Consider the following 14,285-nt stretch of genomic DNA (forward strand, 5'->3'; position numbering starts at 1 on the left):
ATGTAATCTGAGATAGTTGAGACGCGCGCCCTCTGTTTTAACATACGCATCTACGACGTACTGTTGGAATAGTTTGCCGCTGGAGTACAAAATACTAAATTGCTAATCTGTACGCGTAAAATTGGCATTGAGTAAGCCTTATTTGCTTGGCGCTTCTTTTATCGGGAACATGTTGTAAATCTTTGTGCCAGCCAATGTCTCCATAAGGGAATAAAAGTGGGTAAACCACAGGATCGCAATTCATATTGAGCGTGGAAATCTGTTTACAGGAGTTGCCTATGGGATAGATGCAAATGTCCCTTTCGCCATCTTCTCCGACGAAAATCGTTGCAGCATCGGTTTGACATGTCGGGGCATTGTATCGTCGTAAATCCTGCCTTGGGTTTTCCCTGAAAACCATTCGTACAGATGCTGTTGGATTGGACTGAGCGATTTCATGCATGTGTTTGTATAATTTAGCTTATTAGTTGATGGTTCTGGGCATGGAATCTAGCTGGAGAAGTAAATTTTCGCTGCATGCAGAGATTGCTTTATTTTGTAAGCGTACTTCAGTAGCTTGTGCTGTGTCAAAAACATACAACTGTCCATATCCTGGAGAGGTAGAAGTGTTAGCGTATAGTGGAGAGATTTGGTGATAAATTTGCCCGTGTATTTTAAAACAGTATGGTCCGTGGCCAGGAGGTTGAGTTATCTGTGCACCCATGGAAGCAAACGTTAGAGAAGAGTTTTATTCTCGAATGTGTTCATGATAATTTTTAGCTTCTGATGTCTGCTGTGTAAGAAGCTGTTGTACAGACACAGGAGCCGCAGGCAGCATAGGGAAGGGTTTGGAAGAGGACGAATAGGAATCGAGAAATGCCGTGTTAGCTGCGTATGGGCGGGACCGGTTTTGAAGAGGAAGCAGGACGAACCAGAAGAGAAATATATATAAGAGATGATCTGGTACCATTCACTATGAAACATATAAAAACAAGGAAGGCAGTCAGATGGGGTAAATAGTAACATGGTAACAATGCTAAAGCAAAACATTGTAGTAGAAGAGAAATATTATTGTCATTTACATGCTATTTTTGGTTAATGCTGTGACCACTGAATCCAATTAACCCTGATAAATAAAATCCTGTGGTAAATATATTTAAAATGTGTCTTTAGATAGAAAATCAAAGATAATAAAAAATGGATACATAAACAAAAAATAAATCAAAGGAATTTACCTTTGACAATTTTCCCAAATAAATTAGAAGTCATATGCCTCTTTCAAAATAAACACCACTGCAGCAAATTGACTGAAACTATGCATAATACAAATTAAACAGTATTAAACTGTTAGCATTGACAAACTAACTTAATACAGGCTGTAACAAGCCATGTATTTTTCGCCAAAAGCATCAAAAGGAAAACAAATAGTTTTTATGAGAACCAATTTTGTAAAATAATGTTATTAGGCTAATTTTCTAGGTAATGGCCTCCCATTCAAAAAGCATATTTCACTCACCTGTACAATCAGTTTCTTTCTGCTTGAATGAGATGTACATCCACCTTCTCAACTAGTTGTATAAAGTTAGTTATTGTACATAAATGGTGTCTAGCACGAGGACTGAATATATAGCAAGCTAGCACAACCATTAACAAGAAAGCATAGAGTATATCATGTAAAAGGTCACACTGTGCAGAAGGATTTGTAATCTCCCAAACTGCCATTTAAATTCAAGCCATTAAATACAACTGGCAAAAACTTTATTTAAAAAAAAAAAAAAAAAAAAAAGCTTTGCACCTAAAAAATGTTCGTTTCATAAAAATAAAGACCAAAAAAATGAAAACACACTTATGAATAAATAGTAAGTCACTAAAAATGTATGCTTTATCATTTTTGTCTTATATAAATGATATAGAATATACAGTATATTCACTCAGTTTGTGTATGTGTATATATTTATAAAAATATAAATTATATTTTGAATATATATATATTAACCAAATATAAATTGTTTATTTTAGTATAAATACACACACATTCATGCATCGTACATAATATATTTATTCACTCATATGCTGACATGGGGAAACACATAAAAGAAAAAAAGTTCACCTTTTTTGATTCGCCTGATTGTGTTGATCTTTCTCCGAATACGAGGCTTTTTGTCCTGTGATGCTACTTGCTCAGGCGAGACAACATGGCGAGCATCATAGCTTAAGCCGACTCTATGAAGATGTCCACGAACATGATTAGACAAGCCTACTCCTGATTCAAATATAGCTGGGCAGTATGGACATGATTTTCTCTCAACTGCAAATGGTGCTAAATCAAATTCTGAATATGAATCACTATGTGGCAATAACTGAGATTCAGGAGTTTCTGTGCAAACTTCCATTTCAACACATTCCTCTTTGACTTTAAAAAAATGCATTTTATCACCATCTTCCTGGATGTGACTGCTATTGTCATAGGAGTTAGTAACAGAATTCTTTTCCAAACTCCTATTTTCTTTGATTGGTAACCGCTGCCGACGAATAAAATAATTCCTTGCATAAGGATTTTGTTCATTTTCACTGCATTCTAAGAAATTTGCTGTAGCGTCACTTGTATAGTCACTAAAATCATAACTGTCTTCCTCCTGGTCTTCGTCATCTTTTTTTGTGCGCGGATCATTTTTTTTTAACATTACAACAGTCAATTTTTGAAGACCATCAGGATACTGATCAACAACATTTCTACTACCAGGCACTGATGTATCTGCATCTTGAGACAATCCCCTAACATCTAGATTTCTGCCTTCTGAATCTTCACTTTCCCCAAGACTCTGATCGGAATCAAAAAAGGAAAAATGATCATTATTGGACTTTCCTGCTTTAGAAGCTACTTTTTTGAAATATCCTAATGTTCCAAATTTTTCCTCACAATCACTATAATTTTCCTCAGAATCTTCAAAGAGGAAACCACTAGCTTCTTCTGTTCTTTCATCTCTCTTAAATATCCATTTTTTTGGTTTCTCAGACCTTAGTAAAGATGATGGTTTCCCAGAAGTGCTACCTTCATTCCATTCTCCTAATGATAAGTTAACTGCAGTTTTTCTTGCTTTCTGCATTTTTGAATTTTTCCTGTAAAGTCCAGTAAAGCCATGAGATGAAGAAGGCATTTCAACAGGCTTTCTAAAATCGTGTTTTTCATAATAAAACTCAGATTTAATTTGGAGGCCTAGGCTGTTAGCATTTTTTGTTTTTTTAATAAAACTCTGACGTTCAAAATGAGGTGATGCATAGCCCATTTTACTTAAAAAGCAATTTTCTGTTACCTGCTGGTGATGTATAAATTCTAAATGTTTTTTAAGTACATTTTTAGTTGCTGTAGTGAAAGAACATATTTTACAAGAAAAAGCCAAAGGTTTTTTTGAAGAAGCTAATATATCATATTTTACTGCATCCTTTTTCTGGAATTTTTTTGGAGGCTTTTGGATGATTACGAATGTTGGTTTAGCTGTTGAAGCATGGGCACTGATACGATGGCACTCAAGTTCATTTTCTGTAACAGCCATAAAGTTGCATTCCTCACAGCAATAGTACCTTTTGTCTTTTTCATGCGTTTTAGCATGCTGAACAAAGGTTTTAGGACAGTTGGTACCAAAAACACACTGTGGGCACTGAAGCCGGGCACTCCTGCCTTCATCTTGTAGCTCTTTAAGTCCTTTTATTTCCTCCATTAATTTTTCTCTTCTCTCTTGATGGATTATCATATGTTTCAGCAAAGAGTTGCGATCGCGAAAGGATCTTCCACATTCTCTGCATATGAAGGGCCTTGGCACATTGAGATGGCGAAAGTGATTGTTCCCGTCAAGGTGGTACATCATATGTCTGTGTAAATGAGCCTTTTCTTTAAAATTAACATTGCACTTTGTACAAGGAAAAAATGAAGGTTCTTGTTCAGCAGTAAAGACTGATGATGGCTCTGACTTTATCTGTTTGCTTGTAAGTTTGTTTCCCATAAATGAACAGTTATCTGGTTTAGCATCTTTATTTCCATCTAAGCATTTGTTTGAAGGTGCATTGAAAATAAATTGCTTGATAACTTCCACGGTTTCATTTGGAAAATCTGAATGAGAATGGGATGCTTCAGGCACAGGGCTTTTGTCAAAAGCCTGCAACTTGTTAACTGAAACATTTCTTTGCATTTGTTCATATTCTAAAGTGTTCTCCATTTTAGATTTCTTAGTTGTATGCTGCATGTCAGCATAATCACTGTCTGAAAAGTCTTTTAAATGAGTTATTTCCATTTTTCGTTTACGTCTCCTTTCACCAGTTGGCTGGGGAGGAGCTTCCACTGCTGGATTATTATCATTGTTGTCTAACAAAAACTGCATGAACTCCTTCTGTGGATCCCAGTCTAGCTCTTGGTCAATGTCAAATTCATCTGATGAGCCTTCAGGAGATGGTGCTGAGTGCTCTGCTGGTCCAATTATATCCTCTGTGGTTTTCAATGTTTTGGGGATTGGCATTTCTTTTGGACTTTCTTCTTGTAGGCTACTTTCATTTATGTCACTTTCAGTTGTTGCTATTTGTGTACATAAAAAATCAAGGCCAGCACCATTCTGAGCTTGAACAGAATCATAATTGGGAACAGGAACTAAGAGAGACTGCTGTGAAGCTTTATGAGCTGCTGGCTTTGTGGTTATCTTATGTTCATGAAGTAATGGTGAGACCAAAGCACCTGAAACTTTAGTGAGATGCCCCAAAGGTTGAGCAGTGCTTAATGAAACACTGCTTTTATTTGAAACACAAAGCTTATTTGAGGTGGAGTGTGAAACAGGTCCATTAACAACAGTTCCTTTAGGCAAGGTAAGCTCCACAATCGAATCAGCAGGAACACTGTTATGAACAAATAGTGTCGGCTGGGCTCCATTTAAGGTTTTTTCATAACTGTCCCTTGGCAGCTGTTCAGGCAGACATGAACTATTGTTCTTCTGTGCTGATGTCTGACTCTTTAGCAATGTCTGAGATGTGTTTGTACTATCACAAATGGAGTCAAAATTTGTCTCCTCATTAGCACCAGAACTCTCCATTAAATCAGTCATTCTTGCAGTTCTTTCTGGAGTGGGATACATAGAAAAAAAATATATTTGGAAATTACAAAGAAGAATACACAACATAACTTTAACCACAACATCATATAAGTACAAATCACTTCAAAAAAGGGTATAAAGTCAGAAGTTATGTACAATTATAATATAAACTATAAAACAAACAAGAACACATGAACATTATCCTTTAACACCACAATTCACATTTCCATTCATAACAAATCCTGCTGTTAACTTTGAATACTCTAGCGGCTACTTTAATTATGAGAGGAGAATCAAGACTCCACACCTTTAGGTAACAACCTTCCTGCTTTTCCTTTTAAAATTTCTCAGCTGTTGCTAAAACTGACCAATTTCCATGGGAACAAAATACACCTCCAATGAGATCATATTCAATCTTATCACTCTAAAATGGTGCTAAAACAGTTCTCAGCATGAGGCTCGTGTGTTAAATACTGAGAACCTACAAGGTGGGCAAATACAAACAAGCACATACATAGTTTAAATGAAACCGAAAAATAATGGATTTTTATATAATTTAATAAGTAATTGACATGTACATCAATTATTTTATTTTCAAAAAGTCCTGAAAAATAAACTAGCCTTGGCACATAATACATCTTATCACAGGGATAACACAGATTGTACTTTGGATTTTCTTTGCAGATATTAGGATACACAGCAACAATGAGTATGTTTAAATGTCCAAACTAGTTATAGTCATACAGCTAGCCAAATGTATGCTTAGTCAATCTGACATCCTATACAAGCTTTTCTCAACAGGAAGCAGCATTGCTAACGAAGTGGTAAATTCAGTGTTAATGAGTGGCTTCACTGTTACCACCTCAGAGGTAAAACCTTCCGAGCTCCATATTCTATCCATCTGTTATGGTGTTAGGGGTTCAGAGCAAGAACAGACGCTTCGCATTTAAAGCAAACTTCACTGGTACCCTCTTAACAGCAGGGTGGCAAGCCATCAGAATATTATGTCTGCTCTAAAATTACAGACCTCATTAACACGCTTCCAATTTTAAAAGCCAGCACAAGTTAACAACCTGATTCCATATATAACAAAACTGCAAACACTCCATAACCATTTTTTTGAATTGGTTTATAATAACATATTACAACTAAATTAATTAAAATCTCAGTTTGGTTGTTAATTATTTTATTACTTTACTAAAGCAACCACTGGAAAAAAGATATAAAAAATACAATAATCAGACTTCTTTGTAGTAATAGTCTAGCCTATTCACAACCATAAAAAGTGAAATTTAAAAATTTTCCATATCTGCAAATTTCATGAGTTTCTATAAATGTCTATAGTAAATCACATTTTCTACACGTGATCAATAATGATACAAAAACAATTAAAAATATGATAAAACTGCAATTAATTCTTTTAAAGAACTACCAGCTTGAGATAAAAATGTTAATAATACTAAATAATAAAGTTAAATCAGTAATTCTTACAATTTTTAGGGTTTTATGGGACTCAACATGATTTAGTTTAACCTGCCAGTATATATAGTCAGTGAGAGATCCTTATATAAACACGCAAAGCTTTTTTACTTACTTGGAATCTCAAATGTCAGTATTTTTGCAAACTATCAGCACTTGCAGTAACACCCATATTACACTACATCTTGAGGTTACAGAAGAAAAAAAATGAGGCGATAATTGCATATTATCATAATTATTCTGTAATCCCTCTGAGTAGGCTTCCTGAGACATTCAATAGACAAGGAGGAAGAATGGACTTCCTGTCACTCTTTCTTAGCACATATTTATTCCTAGAAATATTAATTCACTTTACACAGTCTTGCCTGAAAGCCTTGTTGCTTCTGTGAAAAGACAGATTCAAAATAAAGTACTTGGTGCAATGGCTTCAAAGTATAACAATTAAACACAGGGCATTATAAAATAAAATAAAAGTAAATACTTAAAATAAGCCTAAAAGCAAAAGCAGACCTCTTTGCAATAAACTTCTGCATAAAATGCACACAGGCATTATCATGCTACAAGTGTAAAAATGTGATCAAGAATGTTAGACACTTTTTTTATTTTTTTTAAACATAATGGAAATTCATTGTAGATGAAAACATTATATGTCTTGACTTTCTAAATATCTTATTGCAAGAAGTTCCACCTAGCTACCAATTTTAAACACGTACTGTCAGTCAACAAACTGCCTGAACACTCCTGGAGTCTGTCAGCTTCTCATATCAGCGATGCAAGTAAATAGTTGTTCATTTTTGCTGAACTAAAGAGTAGATTAGTGCAGCAATCTGCTTGGTGAGAACTCAAAAAAACTTTTTTCTGAACACATTGACTTGAACTGCAGATTTAAGTCTCGCTATGAAAACTTTATTGTCTGTCATCTGGGCAACTACTAGCCATAAAAAAGGGTGAAAGGATGACTTAATGGTTATAATGAGATCCAAGAAGATATGAAAATAAAATTCTGTAACACTGTAATGAATATAATTTCAGGTTAAACATTTTGTAGTGTGTGAGTAGTGTGATAAGTGATTCATATCTTGTGAAACTGTTTTTAAGTTCTGTGCACTACAGCCTATAAGCGTTGGTGCTCAACTGATAAGTGAAGCTATAGTCATCTTGTGAATGAATACTGTCAAATTGCTGCTTACACAACACCAGACATCTGGTTAAACAAAATCGTGTTCATAAAAGGGGCAAAATAGATCTAGCAACTGAAAAACACCCAAAGCAGACAAAATCACCATAAAATGTAATAAAAGAAAAATGTAATCTAAACTTTTAATCAAAAGTTGTGGGGTTATTTGTGTGCGATTTGAAATGCCCAAGGGATTTTGTGCTACTCTACAGTATTAAATGCATGTACGTTTACATAGGATAACTTAATTTCAAAATACACACATTGTTTCTGTTGTACAGCATTTTGTACAAAAATAAATCCAACATATGTGGTTACAGATACTTGTTTAATAGCTCAAATGAAAAATCTCAGTTTTCCAGATCTAAGGAAGCATAAAATACAAGGCAAACTGTGACAGGGTCACAGTTTTGTCTTTAGCCAAAGTAAATTTAGAAACTTTCAGCTCTTTAGGTTTTTTTCTGCTATTAAGCACAAGAACGATTTTGGAGCCAGCCCTAAATGAAATTTTTAGTATGGGTGATCTATACAGCCAGCCATGTAACAGCCCCAAATATACAGTAAATTCAATTGTATTACAAAGCACTACAGTATTTTTCAGGTGCTTTAGATATTTTTAAATTGAGTATCCATTTTTTAATTAAATTTGAGTTGCTTTCAAGGAAATAGATTTGACAAAAGACTTTGTAAAATTACATCCCTGCAAATTACCTTTTAATTGTACTTGCAAGTGCATGTTTGATGCCTAGTATAAAAACTTGTCTAACTTCTCCCAAACATTTGGAAAGGTTCTTATTAAATAAGTGCCAATATAAAAAAAAATCAATATGAAAAGAGACAGGTCAGGGGTTTCCAGTTGCTTGAAATTCATACAGATATTTTAGGAAACCAAGTCAGATTTATTGTTTTGGATACATAAATATGGTACTTTCTGTATAAAAAATATAAAAATGCATATCTCACGTTTCATTTAATAAAATGTCATTTTCATATTTTTTACTGCTGGGCAAAAGTTTAATATAAGCAAGTGATGCTAAAGCATACCCTACTCATACCTATAGCATACCCATGCTAAAGCATACCCAACCCTAGACAAAGTTACCCTGATCATTTTGAAGCTACAGTTTTCTTTTTTTATTTTATTGATTTTAGACTGAAACAAAGATTAATCAAAGACACTCTCAATACTATTTCCAATATTTGTTTCAAACCAAATCAGTCTTGAACACCCTCAACTCACTTAATTTAAAGAGCCAAAATATGCAATAGTTCAGGAGTTGGTGTCAGATGATATGAAAAGAATGGGTCTTACCCAAAAAGGATGCCCAAGAACTTAGACAGCAGAGGAAAAACATATACCACAACTGGCTAACCTGTGTAACATTGCAAAATGGCAGTTAGACTAGTGATGAAATATGAATGTAGAAAATCATATTAACAGCATAATTAGATTACGTTTGTTTAACTCTTTCACATACAATTACCCACACCTCTGATGTCTGCATAGGAAGATAGCCTGGGGTTCAACAGTAACAGCAAAGAGTATTGGTAATATTCAACCCTGAAACAGCTGTACCTCTGGAAGTTCACATGCTGCAGGGTTATAGTTGCACTAAATAATCCTTGAACATTTTATAGTAAGTGTATGCTTTTAACAAATCTGATATTACAGAGTGTAGTATTATTTTCTATTCTTTACATCACTCAAGAATAGAGATAAGAGTGTGTATCCTATCAAAATCAAGAAACATTTTACATTTCTTTGCAAAAATGAAGAGTTTTTGTTTTGTAGTATGCGATTTTTTTTGGCTTCCTTAAATATATAAATTATGTTTGAAGTCTTGTGTCATCGGACTGAAAATAATTTTTGAAAGTGACAGTGATATTTCACAGTAAACAAAAGACCAGTCAAATCACTGCTAAGGTTTTATTACATAACTATCTTTTTAAATTGTTACCTAAATGGTAGTGAAAATCATTAGTCAAAACCAAACAAAAACTCTTAAAACAGAAGACCTTAATTAAAGCATTTTCTCCTTAGAGTCTTCTCTATTTTCTAAAGTCCTGACACTTGTTTAAAGCAAGTGGCCCGCACGTCATATGCCTAGTACCACACAGCAAAGTGACTGCAGACACAAATTGGCTGCATCTAAGGAATCTAAAAAACACAAAATGGCAACACCCAAGGAAGGAAATAATTTAAGGGACATATTTTGTTCTCACTGGCTAAAAAAATGGTGGCATTCTGCAAAATATCCAAAATAACATTCCACCCTATCAGAATTGTGAAAGCAACTTATTTAGCATTATCAATAGCAGACAAAAATACAAATTATGCCATTTGTCATAAGCAATATATTAACCTAATCAAATAAAAAATGTTTCTTCTAAGTGAGTGTTAGTGTTTTAGGGAGGGGACTAGTTTCCTAAAGCCAAAAATACAGCAAATCACCTAAGGCCAACAGTCACTTATTAGCATTATTTTGGATTATTATTACATTAATATTAGGAAAAATATTAATGTGAAAAATATTATACTTTAAATACAATGTTGCTATATATGCATTTCAAGTCTCCGGTTTTCAGGCAGTATTCCATAGTAACTCTTCAGCCATATAAAATTAACCCATTCACAAACCATCAATGGAATTACATTACCCACCAGTGAAATATGCTTTTTTCTAATTTGTGGGGTGATGCTGAATTGTTTTAAAAATTAGCCCTTAAATCACATGGCAGATGTACAGTTTTGTAGCTGCAGATCAAAAAGAAAGACAGAGACCCTACTTCTGGCTTTAGAATGGATGAGAATGTTGTTCTGCAAACAAGGTGTGGTCTTTACATTGGTACAGTATAATGAAAGAGGGGAAAGGGACATTGAACCAATAAAATTATAACAAGCTGCAATATTTATTTTGATTGCAGATGAGAGGATTTTACTTAGCTTTACACAGTATGAGGATACCATTAACTTTAGAAAAGTATGAATGTTGTAACAAGGGTACCTGTGGCAGTTAATGATGGATATGGAGGTGAGAATGCTTGTTAAGTTTACAATGTTGATTTAGAGGAAAGAGACACAATACAACTTTAAAAGTCTTTAAAAAATGTGTGTGAGATCAGTGGGAGCAGTGACAAAAATGTGGTTATTGACATAAAATTTGACATACAGGATTATAATGATCTATGATAGCTACAATATATTATGAGCAGTGAAAACCTATCGCTGGATACACAACTGAACAAGTGAAAAAAAGATGAAAGAATATAACAAGCACATTATTGAACTGGGAAAGAGTAGAAAATAGAATTGCTTGATAAAATAATCACAAAAAAGTTGTTAAGTTTGTTCAACACATCTAAGCACTTTGTACTAAAACTCCAAGTCAAAATACAGTATCTTCAAAAAATAACCCAAAGCTTTTTCAATAACAAATGACACAATAAGACATAGACAACTAATATGTCAGGTAGGTGATTTAATAATAGTGTAATCACTGAAAGAATAAAGTTATGTTTTTATTAAACTATTGGTTTAAAATAGTAAGCTGAATGTTGTTGAACAAGGTGTTTTACAATTGATCCCAAAACATCAGCAGCAGTCTAGGTTCTTAAAAACATAGCCCTTGTATCTTGCACTCAAATGTTTGCTTCTAAGCAGTATTTGATTATTGAAATCAGTAACAATTTAAGATACTAAGTGACTATATTATCGCTCTTTATTATTTGAACTCATTGGTTAAATTGTTGATTCTACACATTAACCCAGATTTTCTAATATCTTGCTGTAAGTAAAATGGGCTATACACCGTGAAAGGAGCAGAAAAGAGGCTACATACAGAACACTGGATAACTTAAAATTAGTAACCTGTTGGTGTGTGTTTTTATACAACAAGGGAGCTTCTCCTAATTTTGCATAACTTCCACTGAATCCTTAGAGTGATATACCATAAATTGTTTGTCTTCTATCTGGTTTACAGCTATTAGGAACCTGGTATTGTCCTCCTGACATTATTCATTTAACAATAATAGTCCACAATATTGGCTCCATAAAAACCTATATATAATAAACAGACTCAGATGCATCCCCAGGCTAGTTTAACCCATAGCTCTCTACTCCATCTTGTGGAAGGGAAAAATACTGCAAAGACCCATGATGCAGAAAAATAATCAAGAAGATTCCCAACACAGATCAAATGTGAGTGGATGATGTTTAACATGAAAAGACCCGATCTTGTTCAGAAAAGTACCAAGTTATGCAAAAGGAAAATTAGAGTCATATCTTATATGGGTCAAATTGTAACAGCAATGTTTTCCAAGCAATCAATGGTACAATTTAACAGAACTAAAGACAAATATTATATAACAACCTTTACTTAGTGCGGGTCTACATGCTTTTATTTTAAACAACTAATGCATTAACAGTTTAAATGACTTGCTATGTATCACAGTCAGTCAGGGGTAATTACTGAACCTGAAACCTTAAGATATGATAGGTACTAGATTCCATTGCCTGGATTAAGACCTAAGAAAACCAATGTCACTAAAATTAAATGCAAATTTCTCAATCTAATGGAAGCTATAAAAACATATACAAAAGCTCAGAAATGTTCCTTTGAGTTAAATATTGAGGACACAAGAGAAGAGCTTGCACGTAGTACATGTTTTGCCAGATAAATTATAAACATAGTTTACAAATTAATACTGTATATATATTCTACAACAAGAATGGTGCATCACTAACTACTATGATTTGCTTTGTGAGTTGCCTTGGATAAAGGGATCTACTAAATAAATAACAACATAATTTTTATGGGGTGCACGAAAAGACCTTTTTTGAACATTTCAAAGAATGGAGATGATTAATCTATCTCACCCATCTAGTTGACTATAAAGGTACATGGAAATAAATTTATGCAAACAATCTTAATGTGAAAGTATACGAAAATTTGAAATTCTCAGTATAAATCTAGGCTTAACTTCAAAAGAGTGAAATGCTTTATAAAAAGGGACTTTACTTACTAATAGGAATTTTGTAACAAAAAGGAAAGAAAAAAACACCACATGCTTTTGCTTTGATGAAATGTGAAAGGTAACAAGTGACAGTTCAGCTAAGACATAAATCATGTTACAGAGCAGGCAAAGTACATCAAACACAAGTTCACAAGACACGAAAGCCACTTCATTCTCTTAAGAGGTTTGTGTGTGTGTGTATGTTGGGAACATATTCTTATCCTGTTGACATGGCCTAATTTGCAGTTTGTAGTGTGAATGGGGATTAAACAATAACAACTTCCAGGCACAAAACAATACATTTTAAATTCAGTGGATTAAAGATGTCTGTCTGATGGTTAGTTCCCATAGTACACTTCATCTAACAATCCCCTCACAAAAAGAAGCAAGGATCCAAAAATTTTCATGTGGTGTGACAGTGACTAGCAAATCTTGCATTAAAGTAGCATATTGATTCAGAAGGAAATCTGAATACATTTCTCCTAGACACTGATAAATTTACTACTACATTTTTTGTTTATTTTCCCGAGATTCATCATAAGGCATTTTTTTCCTTTAACAGGGTAATAATGTCATTTATATTAGTATACATTTTCCAAAAATTCATCCGTAGAATTCAATACAGTAAGGAAACATTTACAACTGCTTACAAACAAATTGAATATACACAGAAATAATTACTATCCAACATAAATATGAACTTTTTTGAAATAAACTAAATATTCACAATTTCATAATTTCTAATTAAGGTTCTTATTAAGATATTTAAAAGTACTTAGTAGCTTAGATAAACATAAATGGCACTCTTCAATTATTCCTGAAATGTAGCATACTGTATGTCATTTCAGCTTTTACTGCTAAAGACTAAATCAGAACAGGAAAAATACACATGGGTTCAAGATAGGCATTAGAGGAGCAATCTCTTCATTTCAGAAGGATTCAACATTTTTATAAAAATATATTTAATTTTCAGTGCAGCTGTGAAAAAATAAAGATGTTAAAAAATAAAGTTGGGATGAATGGCAAAAAAATAAGATATGTGAAAAGGAAAAAAAACATAGTACAGGGCTGTTTTCGTGAATCTCTGTGATGTGTGATAAAATTTGTACGTGTCCCTGACACATGAATATCTTGAAAAATGAATACATTTTTATAGTTGCAAATACCCAGCAGTTTCCTCTAGCTGTGATTCAACACTCATTAAAGCTGCTAACAAGTTTTTGCTTATTATATGCTCAACTTTAGAGTTTCATTTACTGGCGCTGAGACATCCGTTTAGTATACATTTCAATAATTACAATGTCACACATTAAAGATACATTCAATAGTTTAACTGAGTTTTTTTGTTTTGTTTTTCTTTTTTTTCATTTTTTAAAATCAGACTTTTTCTTAGAGGAAACACTTATACTAAGCAAGTCAAATAGTCGCTGTCAGGAAGATGAATGACAATAAATTTAGTAATAACATCAAAAAAGGTCTTAAAAAATTGGGTTTTACAGCAAAATACAGTGAATATTAAAACTCCACCAACTCTTATTGAAATTTTAGCTTCTATTGATGTA

At 33.5% G+C, this 14,285-nt stretch overlaps 1 protein-coding gene across 4 annotated transcripts in view; it reads right to left on the reverse strand.

Moving 5' to 3' along the window:
* znf644b (zinc finger protein 644b) overlaps positions 1 to 14,285 on the reverse strand; it is a 127,763-nt gene that overhangs the window by 52,597 nt on the left and 60,881 nt on the right. For 3 of the 4 annotated variants that reach the window (XM_028811430.2, XM_028811424.2, XM_028811426.2), the window contains one exon: positions 2,090 to 5,080. In XM_028811430.2, the coding sequence (XP_028667263.1) occupies positions 2,090 to 5,080 (2,991 nt within the window). Of the gene's footprint in view, positions 1 to 2,089; positions 5,081 to 6,648; positions 6,931 to 14,285 lie in introns of those variants that run through there. The other variant, XM_028811427.2, reaches the window with a different exon arrangement.

The sequence above is a fragment of the Erpetoichthys calabaricus genome, chromosome 10, assembly GCF_900747795.2.
Source record: "Erpetoichthys calabaricus chromosome 10, fErpCal1.3, whole genome shotgun sequence".
In the NCBI taxonomy this organism is placed as follows: domain Eukaryota; kingdom Metazoa; phylum Chordata; class Cladistia; order Polypteriformes; family Polypteridae; genus Erpetoichthys; species Erpetoichthys calabaricus.